Source organism: Pongo abelii, chromosome 9, assembly GCF_028885655.2.
Source record: "Pongo abelii isolate AG06213 chromosome 9, NHGRI_mPonAbe1-v2.0_pri, whole genome shotgun sequence".
Lineage (NCBI taxonomy): Eukaryota > Metazoa > Chordata > Mammalia > Primates > Hominidae > Pongo > Pongo abelii.
In genome coordinates, this window is record NC_071994.2 from 77,810,566 (window position 1) to 77,832,761 (window position 22,196).

Sequence of the window (22,196 nt, forward strand, 5' to 3'; positions counted from 1 at the left end):
GGTTGGGTTCTGTGTTCCAAAACTCATTCTGGGAATCTGGAGACAGGGGACCAGTGAAGAGGGCAGTACAGCTGTCTATGCAAGGTGGCATGGCCCAAGGCAGAAGAGAGAGGGAGAGAACTGTTTCCTGGTTGTTGGGCATGGAGGTATCAGTGTGAATGTTTTTATATGTGTCCATGAGCACAAGCAATCTTTCTCAGAGGGTCAGCCTAAAAAAAAAACCCAACCCTATTCAGTTTCATGACCCAGCATACCCAGCAGCCTGGGGGAGGCCAAAGTTACCAAAGAAAAAGGCTGAGAGACATTCAGTCAAAGCCTGACTTTATAGTTCTTCCTCATCAACACCATCCTGCAGATTCGCATTCTTCTACAGGCTTTCAGGGTACTTTAATCCCAGTTATCTCATCCAAAATATTTGCTTTTCCGCCTTTCTTTGTGTTTCCTGTATGCCTCATGTCAGCATCCTTGTTCAGGTCACTTATTAAAAAAAAAAAAAAATCCATAAGGCCAGGCTGAGGTGGAGCCTGGAGTGACCAGGAAACTTCACTCTAGAATGAACTCCTACCCGAGGCAGCTCCTCCTCCCTAGCAGGGCCCACACTGGCCTGCTGGTCACCTCCCTGCTCAGGACTCTGCTGATACCATAGACCTAGTCCTAGGCCAGTTTGGGAATCTAGAGAGGCCATTGGAAAGAAAACTGATACATGGATACCACCCCTCCTCGGTGACTCAATCGTAGCTCCTGATAACTCGGGGTTTTGTTTTTTTTTTTTGTTTGTTTGTTTTTTCTCTTGAGGGCCACAGAGCATCCTTTATAGAATGCAGTTTATACAACTGACCTCAGAATATGGCCAGGATTTTGCAGCTATTATAGAGCATGGTCTCTGGAGCCAGACCATCTCAGCTTAAATCCTGGCTCTGCCACTTCCTAAGCTGTGTGACCTTCGGCGATTTTTTTTAACCTCTTTTTGTCTCAATTTCTCCATCTGAAAAATGGACTCATATAGTATCTACTCCAAAGGGTTGTTGTGAGGCTTAACTAAATCCACCCATGTAAGGAACCTAGAATAGCAACTGGCAGACAGTAAATACTCACTGAAGTTTAACACCTGTTATATTGCCTGTTATAGTTCATGAAAACTGTTGTTTCTCCTTTTGGAAAAATCGGAATGGCACTAGCCCACCTCCAGTCTCCCAGTGCTTCTCCAGCTGAACAGCATTTCCTAGAGATTACAGATTCCATAATCTGCAGGTTCTCTGAGATGCAGTTGGAGCAATTTAACACAGCAGAGCAGTCCCATGCTCCACTGTAGTCTCACTGCAAAGCAGTTCAGCAGCTTCAAACTAGCAGTATCAGCATGTCCTGGGAACTTGTTAGAAATGCACATTCTCAGCCTCACTCCAGAACCTACTGAATCAGAAACTCTGGGGGTGGAACCCAGAAAGCTATATTTTAACCAGCCCTCTGCTAATGTTTGAAAACTGCCACAACATAGTATAGCACAGTGGTTTATTTAGGTAGATATGACGCAGTTCATTGCCCACTCCTTCTCCACAAAGTGTTCCTGATTCCCCCAGAACCCTCTTTTACTGACATCTCTAACTTCCTCCCTGTATTACTGTTGTCCATGCTCAAAAGTGCTCAATCCTCCCTGGATTGCAGGTTCCCTGAGAGCAGTGTTGGGTCTTACACATCTCTGCACTGGGCAGCCCAGGGCCTGCCACAGGGACCTTTGCTTAGGAAAGACATGCTGAGTCAAGCGTGCAACATTTCCAGTTTCCTCTGACTAAGGCTACTATTACTGAGCCTCTGCTCCTTCCAGGACCCTTGCTCATACCGCATTTTCCTTTGTGAATTGTGGTCATCTCCTATGCTAAGATGCCTGGTTCTTTGTCATTTCTAGTGTCCTCCAGTTCCACTGCCTTCTCAGGCATTTTACTCTTCTCCCTCCCTTTATGTTTGTTCAAAGCCCTTTGGAGAAGGTGTCAGAGCTCCAGGCAAACCTGTCCCCTAATCCTTATTTTCAATCATAATACTTCTACTGGTAACAATTTGTCAAGTACTATATGCCAGGCCCTGTCCTGGGCATTTTACATTCATTCATTCATTCACTTAGAGACAGGGTGTTGCTCTGCTGCCCAGGCTGCAGTGCAGTGACACGATCATAGCTCACTGCGGCCTTTAACTCCTGGACTCAAGCAATCTTCCCCTCCCCCCACCTTGGCCTCCTAGGTAGCTGGGACTACAGACACATGCCACCATGCCTAGGTAATTTTTTTTTTTTTGGTAGAGATGGGGTCTGTCTGTGTTGCCCAGGCTGGTCTTCAACTCCCGGGCTCAATTGATCCTCATGCCTCAGCCTCCCAAAGTACTGAGATTACAGGCATGAGCCACTGTGCCCATATGGCACTTTACATTTATTATTTTAGTCTTTACAACAACCCTAGGAAGAAGATACTTATTCCCATTTGGATGGAGCACAGGGAAACTGAGGCTCAAACACAATAAGCAACATTAACATGTGGCAAGATGGGGGCTTATTCAGTCTGGGGCCAAGTCAGGGTCTGGGTGGATGGACCAGGAGAAGTGCCTTGTCTAGGAATATGTATTCATATAAAAATGATCCACCAACAAATCTGTCCAGTGTCCTTGCTCAGGAAGATGGGTCTGACCAGGTGCCAGCCCAGCAGGGTGCCTTTCCACAGTGTGCAGGGGGCATCCGCCTGAATGCCCATCTTCAGTGCATCCTCCGGCCCCGCACTTGCTATTCTGTGCAGCAGGAGTTTCAAACTGTGTTCCACAGAGCCCTGGAGACAGGGTGTGTGGGCTGGGCAAGTGAGAGACAAACCCTGAGGAACTGTGGGACCACCCCAGCAGCCTGTCATCCCTGTCACTTCTTGGGCTTTCAAGGTTGTATTTGACGAAATGATTTCAGCCAGGCGCGGTGGCTCATGCCTGTAATCCCAGCACTTTGGGAGGTTGAGATGGGCGGATCACGAGGTCAGGAGCTTGAGACCATCTTGGCTAACGTGGCGAAACCCCATCTCTTAAAAATACAAAAAAAAATTAGGTGGGTGTGGTGGCGGGCGCCTGTAGTCCCAGCTACTTGGAAGGCTGAGGCGGGAGAATGGCATGAACCCGGGAGGTGGAGCTTGCAGTGAGCCGAGATTGCGCCACTGCACTCCAGCCTGGGCGACAGAGCGAGACTCCGTCTCAAAAAAAAAAAAAAAAAAAAAGAAAAAAGAAATGGTTTCACTGCTTTTAAAAAGCTAGAAACTACTGCTGAATAATAATTGTCATTTTAGGTGTCTGTTTCTTCCCCCAGAATGCCCCTGAGGAGCAAGAACTGTACCCACAGCACCCAGCACAAGGATGGCGGGGTCTCAAGAAAGGTCGGCCAGATAGAAGGGCAGATGAGAAATGAATGTACTGAGAGCTCTCTGTGTAATATCCCCTCCCCCACCCTCACCCCACCCCCCAATTCCTGCAGGGAAAAGGCCTTGAGAGAGTTGAGTAAGAAACAAGCGGGCAGAATGATGCAAGGGGAGCTGTCTGTACACATTGCAACAGAACTTTCTAAAACAAGCCTGGGGCTGCTCCCAAGGGTCTCAGTCCTGCCCTAGTCCTCTACTGTCATCCAGACCTGTCACACAAGAGAGGCCAAAGGTCATTACCAAGCTCTGCTAAGGCCTGACCTTAGAGCTGGGAGGTCTGTGCTCTTGGGTTCTGGTTTGAAACCTGGAGCCATCTTCAATCACCCCCTTCCTTCCTTTCAGCCCTACATCCATGCCATCAAGTCCTAGAGACTCTAAAGCTTCAGCATCTCTCAAAACCACCCTTGCTTCTCTTTTACCTTACCACCCCTTCAGTTCAGGCTGTGTCATCATTATCTCTCTCCTTCCTCTCACCTGCCTCCCTCCCTTCCATCCAATATCACCCAGGTCCCTCCTGTAGGCCAGGCCCAGTGTTGGGCCCTGGGACACAGAGAGGACTCTGATTCTACTTGGCCCTCAAGGAGCCTCTCCAGGAAGAATCAGCTGTAAAAACATTAAGAGTTTCAGGTGCTCTGAAAGAGGGAAGCTGGAAGTCTGATGCTAGCACAGAGGTGGGGAGGGTCATTGTAGGGCCACACGCCGTCCACCTTCCATTATGCCCAGCCCCACTCTTCACCTTTCTCCACCTGCACTCTCCTTAGATATTCTGTGTGGCATCTGTAGGCTGCCTTACCCTCTGGGCAATTAGAAGTTCTGGCAGGCCAGGTGCGGTGGTGCCTGTAATCCCAGCACTTTGGGAGGCCGAGGTGGGTGGAACACCTGAGGTCAGGAGTTCAAGACCAACCTGGCCAACATGGGGAAAATCCATCTCTACTAAAATTACAAAAATTAGCCAGGCATGATGGTATGCGCCTGTAGTCCCAGCTACTCAGGAGACTGAGGCAGGAGAATCACTTGAACCCAGGAGGTGGAGGTTGCAGTGAGCTGAGATCGTGCCACTGTACTCCAGCCTGGGCAACAGAGCAAGACTCCGTCTCAAAAAGAAAAAAAAAGTTCTGGCAGAAGACAAGGACCTGGGTTGGAGACAACCCAGGTCCCTGTGGGTTGTCTGTGCCCCTTCAGCAAAGGCCACAGCTTCCATGTGGCAGCCTCTCCACTCAGCCCCCATTGCACCTGCAGTGTCCTCCTCTTAGTCCTTCAGGCCAGACCCCCTATGAGGTGACTAGTCCTGGGCTACTGCACCATCCCTTGAGTTTTCTCTATAGCCTGCTTATGTGTTTGCAAACAGTCTTTGTATTAAACTGTCCTCAAATTACCCAGTTTGGGTGGGCTGTTTCCCATAGGGATACTGACTAATATAAGGCAGAGGTAGTTAGGAAGGATGCCATGGAGATGACAGTTAAAGATGTTCTTGCCTGGACAATGATCTTTCTAAAGCATAAAACTCCTGCTAAAAACCTCTATGGCTCCCCATTGCCCTGAGAATAAAGTCCAGACTCTGTAGCCTGCCACCCAAGACTATATACCATCAGGCCCCTGACCACCAAGCAGCAGCAGCATGTGGGGAAGTCACCAGGAAGAGGGACAGTAGGGGGCTTGGACATGGGAGGCACAGATTTCCAAGAGGAGTGCAGCCATGCCACACAGCTGCTCTGGCTGGCAAATTCCTGTGAGTAAGGAGGCGGGTGAGTTTCTAGGCTAGAGGGCCATGCCAGGCTGCCTCTGCTTGCCAGAACCCTGCCCGCCCACTCTCCAAGTGAGTTGAGCACTGAAAGGAGTTTAACCCCAATGGGCCCTAGCTTTGTGGCATGAGAACTGATTACATCCCAACCCCATCTGGCAAGCTATAGGATTCCCTGAGCTTTCATTTTGCCAACTGCAAAATGGGACTAACCTCCCAGGGCTGTGGAGGCAATGGATGGGAATTTGCTTTCGTCCAGTAGTTCTGCTGTTACAGGTGCTCCCTCTCCCAGCCTTGGGAGGCAGGAAAAGCATACAGGTTTGAGGCTCCAGAAGACTTGGTGTGAATCTCAGCTTTACTACTTACTCCCTGTGTGATCCAGGACAAGTCACTTTACTTCCCTGCACCCCATGTGCAAAGGGGTGGGGGTGATCACCCCTTGTGTGGTGGCTGTGAGGACTGGGCAAGCTCACACAAGCCAGGGCCTAGCACAGAGCAGGGAGCTTGGTACACGTTTGTTTCTGTCTTTCTACCTGTGCCTTTCTTAGGGCAAGTGTCCTCTCTGCCTTATAGGCTGGCCACTTACCCTCCTCATGTGTGCAATGGAGGAGCTAAGACTGCTATCACTGAAGCATATCTCAGAGGTGCATGCGTCAAACCCCTCACAAGCTACAAAGCTGCATGTGTAATCCCCAATGGCAGTACAACACTGGTGATTGAAGTGGGTGAAGGATGAGCCATCCTTGTGGATGCCTCTCTGCTCATACCTCTCCTTTGGTCCATCCCCCAACAGGATGAAGTCCAAGCTTCTTGGTGGGACCACAAAGTCCACCCTGGTCAAGCCCTTCTTGGAGGTATGACTTGACCAATCTCTGATTTTCCCAATATACCCATGGGTTGAGAGATGATGAAGGAAAGGTAACCAGGTCCTAGAACACATTCTCACAGCTGTTCTTCTCACACACCTGCAGAAAGGTCAGGGCTGGTCATTATAGGAGTCTAGGAATGTCAAGAAGCATGGGAGGGGGCCAGGAGAAGTCAGAGTCTGGTGTGAGCCCCCCTTGCCCCACCTCACACAGGGAAAAACAGTCCCAGGACACAGGAAGCTGCCATGAAACTTCCTTTTCGGGCTACTCTAAGTTTGGGTCTGGTTTTCCTTCCAAATCCCATTTGGACCAAGCTGTTTAAGTAGTACCCATGGGCATCGTGGCTGGAGGCCAAGGGAAAGGAGTGTTCTAGAAGTTGGGATGCCAGGGGCTGCTTGCTCTGTGAGATGGCACAGAAGTAAGCAATTGTGCCTCTCAGCCCTTGGACTCACCTCTGCATCCTCTCACAGATGTTCCCACATGGGAAGGGCCCAAGCTGGGGACCAGATTTTATGGCCCTATTCCCCAAGCACCCACCTCCACACCACCAACCCAGCTTATCTTCCTTTTTTTTTTTTTTTGAGTCTTGCTTTCTTGCCCAGGCTACCAGGCTGGAGTGCAGTGGCACAATTTTGGCTCACTGCAAGCTCCGCCTCCTGGGTTCACACCATTCTCCTGCCTCAGCCTCCCAAGTAGCTGGGACTACAGGCACCCGCCACCATGCCTGGCTAATTTTTGTATTTTTAGCAGAGAGGGGGTTTCACCGTGTTAGCCAGGATGGTCTCGATCTACTGACCTCGTGATCCGCCCGCCTCGGCCTCCCAAAGTGCTGGGATTATAGGCATGAGCCACCGCGCCGGGCCCCAGCTTATCTTTCTAACCCACCAATCCAATCAAGGTGCATCTCTGCTCACACCCCTCCTTTGGTCCATCCCCTCACAGGATAAAGTCCAAGCTTCCTGGCAGGACCCACAAGGCCATTCAGATCTGGGCCCTGTCAACCTCTCCAGCCTCATTTCCTACCCCTCTTCTGCCTGTATCTTTCTTTCAGCCACACCAGGGTGCTCACAGGGTTCCCACCTCCAGGACTTTGTCCATGCTGTACCCTCTGCCTGACACCTTTCCCCTTTCCCCCGCCTCACAGAATCAGACTTCTCATCTTACGTCCGCAGCAATATCACTTCTTCTTGACCTTCCCAATTTACCATTCCCTCCACTTCCTCTATGACTCTACTATACTTTTTCAGGGGGCAATCCACCTTGGACTAAGCGTCTATGCTGAGCTAGGCCCACACTGGGACATAGAGTGATGAGGCTCCTGCCCTTGGGAAACGCCTGTCCCCGTGGAGAGGCAGGCAGACAGTGACAGCACAGGGGGAAAGGCCAAACTTGGCATAGCCTTCCATGTTACCCTGTGCCACAGGCTGGCTGTCTTGGGATCATTGGCTTTAGGACACCATCTCTTGATGGGGTCTCCTTGAAGCCAGGGACTAAGTCCAATTACTCTCTGTGTCCTAACCAGGGTGGGGCCCAGAGAAGGTGCATAGCAAAAATGTGCTGAAGTAGATGAACTTGGGATCTGAATGTTTCAAATAGGCCTTGGTAACCCCAAATCTTGCCATTTAAGACAATGATCTCTTACATTACAGCACAGTGATAACACTCTTTTACATGCTGTGATTTCACTTTATCCTCAAATACTCAAGTGAAGTCAGCAAAACAGAAACTGTCACCTCCATTTCATAATGCAGAAACAGAAACCTAGACAAGATAGCGATACTGACTTGCCCAAGGTGAGTGGGTGGGCCATGAGTTCCAGCCCAGGCCTCCTCCACAGCAGACCCTTCTGGAGCAGGCACAAGCCACAGACTGACCTAGGATCTTCCAGGCCAGCAGGAGTCTTGCCTCCAAGAGCACCCTCTCTGAGGAGAGGATGCCAGGATTTACTGGCACCTTCAGTATCCTCCTGGCTTCACTCCTCTTTGCCCAAAAATAAACCACACCTGTTTCTACCTCCCAGCCTTTGCACATACCAGTCCCCGTGTCTCCCCCCATCCCCCACATGTGGCATGCCACTAGCCTACCCTCAGTTTCCTAAAAGGCACTAAGATCTTTCCAGCCTCATGGCCTCACCACATGCTGGGAGCTCTGCCTGGAATGCTTTTCTTTCTACTCTTGGCCAATTCGGGCCTTGGGGCCCAGGGACATGGTTGAGAGATTTACCCCTGTGGCCTTGAGAGGGCTGAACAAATGGAAGCATCTCTAGGTTGCACCAGAGGCATCTATTACCTGCTGCCCTGTGCCTGTAACTTCTGTCATTCTCCTCTCCCCGTGAGAACATGATAAAGACCACAAAGGCAGGGAATTCCTCTCCTCTTATGCTGTGACCCCACAGCTAGCTTGCTTCAGCTATGCCTAAGAAATCTGTCTTATCACTGACATGCTTGTTGTCCCCACTGGTTCCGAGCCTCCCATCCAACAAGTCGCTCCACCACATGCTGGTGGATCTCGCTTCCTATGCTCTTCCCTAGATCAGGCCTTCCCTCCATTCCCTCTACCACTGCCATGCCTTGAGGCTCATCCTCTCTCACATGGATCCCCCGCCCCCACAGCCTCCCCACTGCCCTCCTGACCTACAGCCTCTCCTGTCCATTTCCCATACCATGGCTAAGGACACTTAAAATCCACCTGACCAGTCATTGCCCTACTAAAGCTCTCCCAAGACCCGGCTCCCCCCCAATATCTCAAGAGTGGCACTCCCAAGCTTCTCTCAGTTCAAGCACCCGTGCCCCTCACTTCAGCCTCATTTTCCACAGTTGCCTGGGCTCCAGCCACTCCAGGGCCCCCAGCCCTGCCCCAAACATGCTGGCTTTTCTAACACTTTATGCCTATCTTTCTGCTTTGCCCTCACACCCTCCATCTGCAAAATTCCTATTCATTAAGGGGCAAACCATTCTGGAATGCTTTCTATGTGCCAGACACTACCTAGGCTCTTTTTGTACCTTATCTCATTTACTTCTCAAAGTACCTCACAAAAATAATAATTATTATTCCCATTTTACAGATATGGAAACTGAGGCTCAAGAGAGGCAGGGCAAGAACTGGACTCCTAGTCTATCTGATTCCAAACCTGCTGTGCACCAACCTCTCTGGGAAGTGCACCAGCGCCCCCACTCCCCCAGCCCAGGGCAGAGTCTTCTCTACTCTGTGGTTCCATAGCCCCCTGGTTTCTCGCTTGTCCTGGCCGTTGTCACCAGTGACTGTGTGCGGCTGTCTCTGCTGCCCCCCAGCGTGAGCATCCCAAGGGCAGAACCTGGGCTGATCTGGCTGGGTCCCCAGCACCCAGTAGGGTATAGGTGCTCTGTGAGGTTTTTTAATAAAGAGATGGAAAGCCAGAAGCAGTTTGGGTGGTTGAGATACCCAGCCCTAACCTAACTAATCCTGATACCAGTGATCAAAAGCGGGACCTTCGCATCTTTGCTGCCAAAAAACAGCCCCGCCTAAAGAGTAAAGGCCCGACCCTCTGCACGCCCTCTGCCTGCACTGCACGTGCTTGGTTTTCCCCGCCCGGGTACTGGCCGCCGGGCCGTACCAATCTCCGCGGGGGAGCGCCCGGGGTCGGACTGAGGGAGCGAGGAGAATAACCGAGAGCGCCCCTTGGAAGCAGGGCTCAGAGCTGCTCTCCTCTCACGCACTCCCCGGATCCGCGCGGAGCAAGCTGCTGGCCAGCCCCGGGCCCGCGCCGAGCAGAGCCTCAGGTGCGGTTCCCCCACAAGCAAGTGGCGCAGGCGGCGGCTTGGAACGGCCCGCCCCGCCCGCCGCGTCGGCGCCTGCCCCGTTGTGAGGTGATAAAGTGCTGCGCTCCGGGACGCTAGCGCCGCGGCTGCCGGCTCTGCTGGAGTCTAGGCTGTTCCTCTCGCGCCACCACTGGCCGCCGGCCGCAGCTCCAAGTGTCCTAGCCGCCCAGCCTCGACGCCGTCTCGGGACCCCTGTGCTCTGCGCGAAGCCCTGGCCCCGGGGGCCGGGGCATGGGCCAGGGGCGCGGGGTGAAGCGGCTTCCCGCGGGGCCGTGACTGGGCAGGCTTCAGCCATGAAGACCCTCATAGCCGCCTACTCCGGGGTACTGCGCGGCGAGCGTCAGGCCGAGGCTGACCGGAGCCAGCGCTCTCACGGAGGACCTGCGCTGTCGCGCGAGGGGTCTGGGAGATGGGGTGAGTGCCACCGCGCAGGGGTTATGGACCTGCGAGAAGATTTTCTGGAAAGGGCCCTGTGGCAGGCTGGTGGGTGCTGATGAGTGCACGTTCATTCTCCACTCTGGCACTCATCAATTTTTGCGACCTCTGTTACATCGCTTTCCACCCGCCCCCCGGGCTTGTTTCCCTCATCCGTGAGGTGGGAGCGGTACCACCCACCATTCTTAGTTATTAGGGATATTCAAGAACTCCTCCCCAGCCCCCACTGCGGCTGGTGACCCCTGGCAGTTCCCTCCCCTCTCCCTTCACCAGGTGGAGCGAGCTTTGGCAGTGATAGACTGGATGGGGCAGGATTGTATGGGTTTTGCAGTCTCCTGAGACAGCCACCAGACGGGGAACATGCCCGACTGGAACAGGTGTGTCTGCCCTGTCCTCTGTCCCACATCCATCCTCTCGCCCAGGCTCTGGAGCCCACATAGCAGCAACTCTGAGCCTGGCATGCTTAGAAGGCAGCGGAGAGTACCCTGCACGTCCTCCAAGGTAGAACTGAGGTCCTCAGTGAATCGCGCAGAGTTGAAATCAACCCCCGCCCCCCACCCCCCGCAGCTTTTCCCAAACGAGGAAGAGCAGCTCTTCCAACCCCCACCTCCCTTACCTAGAGCTGGAGAAACTGAAGTGGGAGGAAGCGTGCCTAAGTTTTCCTTAGCTGATGCCTTGACCCCTGGATTCAGGTACAAATCCAGTAGACACTGGGAAGTCATCACAACTGTCCTGGTCTGCGTGTGTGTCTTGCATGAAGCCCCTCTCCCTCTAAGTCTGTGTTCTGCTTGCTGAGCCTCTCTGACATGGATTTTTCTTTAGTAACTAACAGTCGCCTACACCGCCCACCTTTGTTATAAAAATAAAGCTTGCTAATTATGGAATTTTTGAAAATATAGACAAATGAAAAAAAATTCTGGTAAATCGACTATCCAAAGATAGCTTCCTATTAGCATTTTAGTATATCTCTTGATCATTTTCTTTATACACATTGCATGGATACAGTTGAGGACATGCTGTAGATATAGTTTTGAATCTTGTTTTCTCTCCCTTAATGTAACATCGAGGTTTCCCTTCTGTTAATCAGAATCAGTTACAATGTCCTAGTGGTTGCAATAACCCACCCTGCAGCTGTGCCACACTTTAACTGTGACCTAGGCATTGGCATTGCTTCTTGTGTGATTATCGCTGTGGTTATCTTCCCCTCTTGGTGTGAGTGCTGCTCGTAGCCCTTGAAGTGGAACCCAGCTGCTGCCCTGTCTCGGGGGCGAGCAGCTTGAGCTTGCCCCATGCATCCAGCCAGTAGCCTCTGACAGCCCCTTCTCTCACTTGAGTCCTTTTCTGTTCCCTGTGTCCTTTGATGTCCTTAGGGACATCAATGGATGAAGGGACTTGCCCTTGTTCATGCTGTTAAAAATGTTTTTGCGCTGGGCAGTGGGATAGGGATGTTCTCTGTGGTAGTGCTTCCTGGAGACCCCATTCCCTCGGCTCTGCCATCCACAGCTGGGAGCTGTGTCTTCCAGGAGCCAGTGACCCTGGCTGTCATGTTTTTGACTTAGAGTTTGTTCCTTAGGAGAACTTGTACTCTAGCGAATGGTTTTAACCAAGCCACTTAATATCATGTCAGGAACATTTCCCCATGTTATTATCAGATCTTGAAAACATTTTTTTTTTTAAACTGGGTGCAAGGATTTACATCATGGAATGTAGGAAGGGCTGGTATGAAATGCAAACCAGTCAGTTCAGCTTTCTGGGATCTACTTTGATGAAAGATTGGGTGGAGTAGGGGAGGGCACTGAAGCACATTTTGTTATCTGGGCATCTCCATTAGACCTGCCTTCTAGATCCTTGGTCCTTGAAGATACTCCCCAGTGGCCTAGTTTGCCTCTGTGGATAAGGTCCACTGTTGTGAGCTGGTGAACAGCCTGTCAGTGACGGTATTCAAGTAGAGACCATGGATTCTGTGAAGGGAAGTCCTGTGATGGGTGAGAGATTGAAATAGATACCTTGGCATCTGGTTTCTTGGCCAAGAAAAAAGGCCAGCTGTGGGAGTATGGGTAGGTGGGTGCATGCTGGGGGAAGCAGGAGTCTGTGTTGATATTTCCTAATCTTTGGAGGGCTGTCCTGTGCCAGACGTGGAGTTTGCAGAGTTCATCAGGACAGGAGGGATATATATCCTATTCTTTATCCTTGCCTTTGGATTGGGGGCTCTTCGTTCAGAAGAGCCCTCTGACACCTGCCTGTGTCCTCAGGGTTCAGCACAGGACCTAGCATGAGATGTTGGTGGTCCCAGTAAAATTCTGAGCTGATTTGTTGTGTGTGGCTCCAAAGAGTGAGGCCAGGAACAGGAGTGGGATGATGGGTGCAAGTTTTGATGTAGCAGAGGAGTCCTTTCTGACAGCTGTTGAGGACTGCAACAGGCTGGGGTGGGTGAGGATGGAGTTCCACATCACTGTGGATCTGCTTGAAACTAAGTGGCTAGATTGTTGGGGGTAACTGGGAACTGAGGGTTGACAGTCACCTAACCTAGTCCTAAGTCAGAATGAGAACATTACTCTCATGCTTCCCTCTCCAATTCCGTGTGGCTTCCCCCCTCACCTACATCACTTCCCCTGCTGAATAGAGGCCACTTTGGGGCTGCGTCACCAAGGGCTCATCTAGGCTGAGAAAGGAGGGCCAAGAGTAATGTTGTATTAACAGGCTTGGTGACTCAATGGCCAGTGTTGAAATCCTGCCCCACCTCCACCCTCCCGCCCTCAAATTCAACAGCAAGTACTTGAGTTGTAAAAATTAGTGCTGGATCGGGCCCAACCCTCGTTACAGATGGGATCACTGGGGTCTCCAGAAATAAGGGACTTTCCCAGGGTTATCAAAGCCAGGCTAGAACCCAGATCCATCTCCCAAGTCTGTGGCCTGACTCCTTAAGCCAAGAGAAGGGTTGCAAGGCCGTGAAGGGCTGAGTGCAGGACTCTGTGCATTGTGGGTGCCCAGTGGTTTGCTGAATGAGTGAAGGTTGTCTCCATGATGCAGGTGGCAGCTTATCCCTTCTCAAACTTTTTGAGGAAGCTCCCCGAGCCTGCCCTAGTGGATTAGAGACACTAAGATCCCCCAGAGCTTTGGCTGCCAGGTGAATGCCAGTTGCCCCCTACCCACAGTCAGTCACACTTCAGACTTTCCAAACTCTTCCTCCTGGCCTATGAAGTAAGCCCCAGGTGAACAGCCTCCACTGCCATCACAACTTCCTCTCCTAGCATGTCATCCACCATGCTGCAGACACATTGTGGTCTTCCTGTTCCAGTAGCATTACTCCCAATTCAGTCTTACCTCAGGGCCTTTGCATATGCTGCCTTTCTGCCCAGGTCTTTGCATGGCTGGCTTCAGAACAGTCAATCTCCTCTCAGAGGTCTTCCCTGGCCACCCTATCTAGAGAGCCACCCCCAATCACCACATCTTCTTTTATTTTTATAGCCTTTATCACTACCTAAATTTTCATGTGTGCTTATCTGTTTAAGCAATTGTCTCCCCCATAAGAATATCAGTCCCTTGGCCGGCTGCGTGCCATGGCTTTTGCCTGTAATCCCAGCACTTTGGGAGGCCAAAGCGGGAGGATCACTTGAGGTCAGGAGTTCGAGACCAGCCTGGCCGACATGGTAAAACCCCCGTCTCTACTAAAAATAAAAAAATTAGCCAGGTGTGGTGGTGCGTGACTATAATCCCAGCTACTTGGGAGGCTGAGGCAGGAGAGTCGCTTGAACCTGGGAGGAGGAGGTTACAGTGAGCCAAGATTGTGCTACTGCACTCCAGCCTGGGTGACAGAGCGAGACTCCATCTCAAAACAAAAAGAACAAACAGAAAGAGAAAAAGAATATCAGTCCCTTGGAAACAGGAACCTTGTCTGTCTTTCTCAGTGCTGTGACATCTAGCACAGTGCCTGGCACTGGTAATAGGTACTTAGTAAGTATCTGTTAAATGAAGGAATCATTAATGGGACTGCCCCATTCCTCTTGGAGGAAGCCCTGCTTTTAGCTTCAGTGTGATTCCTTGAGCCTTCCTTGGGCCTCCTCTGTACCTGTAACCACCTGTGCTGGGGACTGGGTGCTGGGGTTGCAGCTGTTCCCTGCCCTGGAGGTACCCACAGTCTGGCAAGGAGCTGGCTCCAAGGCTGAGTGGCAAGTGGGCAGAGCCAGGCTCAATGGTCACCCTTACTGCTTCCCAGGGCTTATTAGAAGCCCGAAAGCTGGGGTTCCAGACCTGACTTGTTTCTGGGATGTGGCTGGGGGGGTTCACTTCCTCTCTGGGGATCTCACTCCTTCTATCTGGAAAATAGGGTCAGAATTATCAGATTCTCAAGGATGGAGAGTTTGAGTTAACCTGAGTGTGTGTGTTTGTGAACTTGTGACATTCATGTTAGTCCTTGTCATTTGTCCTGTGTTACACATCCAACAGGCCCCCAACACTGTAGAGTATGGCAGACCCTGCTCTAGGGTATCCAGGAAGGCTTCACTGAGGAAGGGACTTGGGGTGTGGACCCTTCATTTTATTGATTGAGCACCTTCTGTGTGTCAGCTGCAGTCGCTGCATTTGAGGAAGTGAGACCAGGGGGATGTACACAAGATGACTGTGCAGAGTGATCTGAGCAATGACAGGAAAGACTGCAAAGAGGTGAGACCGGGGAGCTTGATCACCCTGAGGTCAGGGAAGTCTTCCTGGAAGAGGTGACATTCAGTCCGGATCTGGAAAGATGAATAGACATCAGCAAGACAGGCAAGAACATTCAGGTACAGGAAATAGCATAAATAGAGGCATGAGATTTGGATGGGAGAGGCAGACTGACTGCAGGGCCTCTGAGTGACCAACTGAGGCTGAGGTCCTGGTGTACTGAGAGCCAGAGACAAGAGAGACACAGAGGATGCTGGATCCAGGCCTGTGGTGGCTCACCCATGTCTGCAGCAGGAGGAAGACTTGAGAGCTCATGGGAAAGGAGCCTGGTGCAGTTAGTTTATTGGCCTCCAGCACTTTGAGGGCCTCCTGGTATGGAGCTGCTGGCTGATTTGAGGGCCTCATGGGCAGGGCCCAGGGGTAGGAGTCAGGCCTGGGCTCTGTCCAGTTCCTGCTTGGCCACCAAACTGCTCTGCAGCCTCAGCAAGCCACTACCCTTCCTTACCCTCAATCTCCTCATCTATGAAATGAGCAAAAGTGTCATAAGAACCTGTGCAGATTATGGTGCAGATGCAGAGAGGCTAAACCTCTGAACCTTTTGGGTAAATCAATAGAAATGGGAAACACAAACTCCTTTTCTTATTAGAGCAGAATTAGCCATTCTAAGCCCTGCCTCTGCTTCCCATGTGACCTTGGGCATAACACTGCCTCTTAGGGCCTCAGCCTTCTCATCTGCACAGTGAGGAGGACTGGTTGAGATGACCCCCTTGGCTTCCTTACATCCCTGCTGGAGAAGTGTGATTCCATTCTTGTCCCTAACTGCTGTGGGACTCTTGAGGTCAGCCACCTCCTCATTCTTGTCCTCAGCTTCTCGTGAAAATGGTGCACTCATCCACTTGGGGCCAAGGTAAGTGCCCCAGAAGAACCTGTCTCCCCATGCTCGCCCATATATTGTGATGGAGACGTATTTTGGAGATTCCTTGGTGACCTACTCACAAGCTAGTAGTGTTGCCATGGCAACTCCTTCCACTGCAGTAGCTACTTTTTGAATGTGCTTGGTCACAGTGGGTGGGGTGGGGGAAGTGGGCCCCTGGGGTCCTCAGTAATCATGTCCAGGGGCCTGGATGTAGCTCCATGTTCGGTATCAGGAACATGGCATTCTAAGAGTCTCACTTCCTTGGCCTTACCTCTTGGAACTTTGTGAAGGTTCTACTTGATGAAAACGGAATACACAAAAACCCAGGTGTATGGAGTAGCCCGAGGATGGGCTTATATTCCCTTTAGGGAGATCTTCAGTGGATAAAAATTCGTTAGTGGATTCTAGCAGAGCACAGGTGGCCCAAGTTAGCAGCACTCAGATTTCAACTAATCCACCCCAGCTTCCTAATTTAGTGCTAATGGGGAAACCTAGAGAGGGGAGGAAGAGGCTTAGGGCCCCAGCAAGTCTACAGATCTTCAGGATGCCTGGCTCCCTGCAGCAGGCCCTGAGGACTGACAGTCCCTGCAGGGTCCTGATGGCCCACTTCCCGCCTGGCACACCTAGCATAGCTGTGTGCTGGCTCTCCAGTAGTTTGGCTTCCCCTTTGGGCCAGATGTCCCAGTGGGCCCTGCTTTAAGGATACCTCATTTGCAAAACAGAGCCCTTAAAGCGGGTTATCTTTTGCTTTTCAGAAAAGAACTCATCTTTTCAGAAAAGAACTTTTCAGAAAAGAACTCACTGGCGTTTTGGGACCAGTTCGATAGCTAGCTAGCTGCCTTAGGGCTCTTAGGCACCAGTGGAGGGAGTGGGCTCTGACTGGCTATCTTCTCTGCCTTCAGGGTAGAAGCCAGGACTCCTAGACCTAGCATCCCAGTCCTTCATGCCTCCCTGTTTCTCTACTTTTCCAACTAGACTCACAGTCTCTGTGCTGCAGTCTGACTAAACTACTTGCAGTTAATTCCTCAAACTTGTCTTCTCTCTGTTTCGGGCCTTTGCAATGCCTTTTGCAGGACTCTACTACCTGGGGTCCTGCCCCTGTACCTTCTTCCTGGAAGGCATCCCTAAGAACACCCTCCTGTGGGGGTTGGGGGCCTCCCCTGGATTCCTAGTCCTGACTGATCCTTTATGTATAATTGTTTGCCGCTTTGTCTCCCAGCCGTATCTTGGGTGGGCAGCCCAGGAGCAGAACTCAGCCTCTAGCAGATGCCCAAGAAGCAGAGGAGAGGCAGAGTCTAGAAGCTCCCCTCCTGGTGTGGAGCCTGGGGTGTAAAGGGTACTTAGAAAGCACTGGTATGAATGTTAGTGTTTGGATTCCACCCTTCTCTCTCCCTTCCTCTGGGGCCTTCCACCATTGCCCCAACATTAACCACCCTCCAGCTGGAGAAGACCTTTCCCTCCTGATTCCCCAGAAAGCTCTGCTTGACCCTCCGTCATGGCACAGGTCAGTCAGCTGTGGGTGGACTTTTTTCTATCTTTGTCTAGGCCCTGTTTATTCATCACAGTCCTCTCAAGCATTCAGTCATTCAGCAAACATTGAGCGAGCACCTTCTCTGCGCCTGACCCTGTGCTGAGCACCAGGGCCCAGAAGAATGAGACATGGTCCCTGCAAATGCACACACATACCTTTTCCCATAGTGAGAAAGGGCTGAGTACAGGGGTGAGATGGGACAGGCAAGTATGCGGTCAGTCCAACCCGGGTGGAGGAGAAAGAAGACTTTCCAGAGAAAGAGTCAACAGGTTGGTCTCTGGCAGGCCAGTGCTCAGTGCCTGGTGGATGCCTGGTATGCATGTGCTAAAAGACTGACCAAACTAGACTTGAAAGCAATAGAACTCTACCTGGAGGCACTGCAGTGAAGTCAGACAGTGTGGGGAGACTTCCTGGAGGGAAGGAGTCTCTGGCTGAGCACATGGTGAGGCACCAAGTGGAGACAGCTTCCTGTGTGAGGCTTGCGGGAGCCCAGCCCTGGCCTGGGATTCTAATAGCAGTGGGCATGACCCTCCAGAGATGGCAGCTTTGCCATGACTGGCCTCTCATCATCATGTGTGTGGACTCCCGCTGAAAGGTGTCTGCCTGGAGGAGCCTGGAAGAGAGCTCACCTCCAGCCTTGATGAAGTGGCATCTCTTTGGCACTTGGCCTGACTTCCTAGACCTCCCTGGGGCTGGAAGAGCCTGCCAGGGGTCAATATGTACTGACCCTCACTCTGCTACCTCTCCTTATAATATACAACCTGTTACTGTGCACCTCTTAAAAAACTGTTTGCTCTCTCTGTCTCCGTGCAACTTGTCCTCAGCTCTTTGGGGGTAACTTGGGGGTGACTTTCTCACTCACCTAGACCCAGGGCAGACATTAGGTTCAGATGGGCCCAGGTGTGGCATCCTTGGGGTTGGGGATGTGGGCAGGGTGACCCCCACCCCCGCCTCAAGGAGCCCAAGAGGCTGTTCACACCTCTCTTAGCTGGCATCTTTCTGGCTCTCTTACATTGATGCCAGACATTCTGGCCGTTTTCCATAAGTTATTTAGATTCCTTATGACAATCCTGGATTAAAGCTAAGGAGGACACTGAGTCTCAGGGACGGGGAGTGACTTGCAAGGTCTCATTGCAGGTAAGAATCAGAGCCAGGGTTTGAATCCTAAGTCAGCCTGTCGCCTATGCCTCTGTTCCTAGGCAGGGCAGGCATTATTTTACCCATCAAACAGGAGAGGACACCGAGGCTTACTTGGTAATTAATCAGCATTCATAGAGATCTTTACTTTTTATGAAGCTCTTGGCTATACATTATCTCATTTAATTCCCACAACAATCTGGTGAGGTAGGTATTAGCCCCGCTGTACAGATGAGGAAGCTGAAGCTTGTATAGGAAGTGACTCATGCAGGCCACTTCCTACGAATTAGAGGCCAGGTTCTCCTGACTCTCGGCCCCCGTTTTCGGCACTGACTCTGGGTTGGCATGTCCCCTGCCAGATGTCATTATGGAGGTGAGGTGGGTGGAGGATGCAGTGCGGGCTGTCCAGAGGCGTGAGCTGCCCACATTCTCTATCTACCACTGCTTCCCCGTGTGCGCTCAGGGCCTCCTCTCCATAGGCCAGGGATCCTCCTGCCCCTATCTCTATCTCATTGCCCCAAATTATTTTTCTTCATAGCTCCCATCACTGCCTGATGTTACATCATACATTAATACGTAGGTGTTTTATCTCTCCCTCAGCAGAAGTTAAGCATCCTAACTTAACTTTAGCCAGTCTAACTTGGGCATCCAGGCCTATAGCTGCCTCTGAGGCAGGACATCATCTGCTGTGCTCACTGCTGTTTCCCCAGGGCTAGTATTAGCGCTTAGTACCTTGTATGTGCTCTATGCTTTGGGTCTTAGCTCTGTCCCCACCCACCTCACCCAGGAAGCCACCTTTGACTACTCATTCCAACTTCTTTATTCTCAGCTTCTATTTCAGGCAGTCACTCATCCCCTTTTCTGGGTTCTTGAGTATTTGGGTCTGCCTCATTAGAACTCCCTGCAAGGCTTTATTCCAGCAGTTTGCCCCAACCACAGTGCCCACTTTCCTCCTGTTTGACCCCTAGATCTTGTCTTCAGGGCCCTGGCGAAGCCTCATGACCTCCTTGGAGCCTCCTCTGCGCTACCGTCACTCTGCGACCTCCTCTTGTAACACACACCTATGGCCATGAGCCTCTGGAAAAACTCTGCTTGTTCATTACGTATACCCCTTCCCACTCTGGAGACGGGAGGAGCAATGCCGGTAGCCACCACTTAATCACCTAACAAATGCCACATGTGCCTTACACGTTTTAAAATTTAATGTTCCCCAAAATCCTGTGAGGTGGGGATTATCACCCTCATCCTATAGATAAAAAAACCAAAGCTAGAGTTAGGTGACTTGCCCAAGGTCACAGAGCCAGGCAAGGGTAGAGCTGGCCCAGGGCCCTCTTTCTTAGATTCAGGGAGTTGGGGCTCAGATACTGCTGCCCTCAGGCATGTGACAGGAAGCCCAGAAAACTTGGGTTTCATCAGTCCCGAGGTGTGGCCTTCCTGGTCACTTTGATATCAGGTATTGGGCAAAGAGGTGCTCATAGACACCCTTCAACACCCCAGCCCTGGGCTGGGTCCTGGGTCTGAGAGCTGCTTGAAAGCACATGGGTTGGGGGGAGTGGAATCCAGTCTCACTAGAACGTCCACATGAGACTTTGAGCATGATATGGGCAGAGGAGGCAGCTCTCCTTTGCCAGGATATGTTCCTGAAGTCTGGGTGTGGGCTGGCTTGTTTAGTGGGGCCAGCCCTCAACAGCGTAGCATTGTAGAGATGATGAGGGATTGGGAGCCTGAATACCTTAAGTCCTGGCTCCCACACCCTGACCTCAAGCAAGTGATTCTGCCTCTTTGGGCTTCACCTCACCTCAGTTTCCTTCTCTGTGAAACAGGATTGCCAGTTCTCCCCTTGCCTACCTTCCCAGAGAGTGCTGTGGGACGGTGAAGCCCCACATAGGCACGGGAGAAGGGGATTGCTTTCCGGGTGGTAAAAGAGCTGCTCTGGGCCTCTCTGGCAGCTCTACTCCCTCTGCCTTCCCCAAAGGTAGGAGCAAATGAGCTGTGTGTAAAGCAAGTGCTGCCCGGGAGCAGCCATTTGAGTCTTCTATTGGGAATCTTCCCCTACAGCCTGTCTCATCTGCCCCCGTGAAACAGAGACATCTGTAGGTAGCAGGGTTGTGTTCCCTTTATAGGTGGAGAAACTTGTACCTAGGGAGGGCAAAAGAGGCTCATCCCCCATCTCTGGGGTCAGTCCTCAGTGATGGGGCTGGTTTGGCCTCCTGCCAGGCAGCCCAGTCTAACTTGGGCATCCTGCCTCTGAGGCTGCTCTGGATTTGCTTATGGATTTGCTCAGCTATGCAGTAAATCTCTATGAGCCCCTCTTACCACAGATGAATCAGGTACCAAGTCCTGGCACCCATGAGTCACTGGCAGTGGGATGGCCAAGTAAAGTGACATTGGTGCTGTGGGAGTGTGCAGAGAGAGTGCAGGTGTGGTGAGGGGGCAGATAGGAGCAGGGACTTGGCTGGATGCTGAGGCTGCCTGGTGGCCCCACCCAGGAGTCAGGAACAGTCAGGCTGGGTGTGAAGGTGGTGGCATGTGGTGGCATCTGATTGCAGCATCGGCATCCCCACCAGCTTCTGCTGGACTCCTCCCAGCCACAGCTGGGGCAGAGGAAGTACTGACAGCCAGGTGGCAAGGACTGGCAGTGTTCTGGGGGTGCCCAACTGAGCCCTCACTTCCCATCTGCCTGAGCAATGGTACCAGAACTACTGCAAGGTGGTAAGCTCTAGGTCCCAAATACCCTGCCAGGAGTCCTCAGGAGGGTGGGTGCCAGAGATCACAGACTTCGCCCTCCTTACCCCCATTTCATAGATGGGGAAACTGAAGCCCAGAGAGGTGAGGAGACTTAGCATGGGAGTTGGTGGCAGAGCTGGGTCTAGAACCCCAAGTCCTGCTACCACTTTACCTGCTGTAGAAGATGCCTGCTCCTGACCCACCCCTCTGAAGAAAAACAGATCATTCATTTCTCCCCTTCCCCTTCCAGCTCCCCACCACTGCCCCCTGCTTTGTTGTGGGGAGCAGAGAGAAGGAACTTGGGGACATGCAACATCGGAGCAGATGCAGGCCTGGAGGTTGGGCCTGAATTGAGTTCAGCTCTGCCAGCCTCTGGCTGAGTGATCTTGACCCAGTATCACCATCAAAATAGGGTGTTGATGCCAAACTCACAGGAGTCCAAGTGCCTGTGCAAGGGCATGGAGGGTCCCAAAGCTTTATGGGCCTCTTGTGCATCATACTTTTCGCTCAGCCCTGCATGGAGGGAACTCCGGGGGCCTGAAGAGTGGCCAGAGCACCCCCTTGGGGCTGGCCCTGACAGGGCACTGGGGATCCAGATATGGATCAGACCCAGGCCTGGCCTTCGGGCAGTTTCCAGTGTGATGCAGAATCAGCTTGTAATCAGCAGTTAGTACAAGGCCAGTGGCTGTAGGAGCCCTGAGGAGGAAGCTCTTTTGTTTCTCCATTGTGCTGGTCTGACTTTATCTTCAAATAGGTTATCTCCGTGGGTGGCAAGATGGCCCCTGGCAATTCCAGGCCTGCATAGACCTTAGTGTTTATCATCCCAGAGAAGGAAAGGCCTTCTCTTTCCAAAGGCTTCCTGGAAGACTGCTGCCTTATCACCATCTCTGGGTTTTGAAGGATGTATTGCTTTATCTCATTATCAGGGAATCATCAGGTGAGCAAAGCAGGGA

At 51.8% G+C, this 22,196-nt stretch overlaps 1 protein-coding gene and 1 long non-coding RNA gene across 2 annotated transcripts in view; one reads left to right on the forward strand and one right to left on the reverse strand.

The window, feature by feature from the left end:
* Positions 1–300: 300 nt before the first annotated feature.
* Positions 301–9,861, reverse strand: LOC129048720 (uncharacterized). Its single transcript, XR_008511298.1, has 3 exons — positions 9,634–9,861; positions 5,943–6,140; positions 301–477 (listed from the first exon to the last, which is right to left on the reverse strand). It is a non-coding gene; the product is annotated as an uncharacterized LOC129048720 (long non-coding RNA).
* The window catches only part of DGAT2 (diacylglycerol O-acyltransferase 2), a 32,579-nt gene continuing 20,152 nt past the window's right edge, over positions 9,770–22,196 (forward strand). The window contains exon 1 of the mRNA XM_002822257.5: positions 9,770–10,252. Within this exon, the coding sequence (XP_002822303.2) occupies positions 10,132–10,252 (121 nt within the window). The 5' untranslated portion in view covers positions 9,770–10,131. The remainder of the gene's footprint in view (positions 10,253–22,196) is intronic.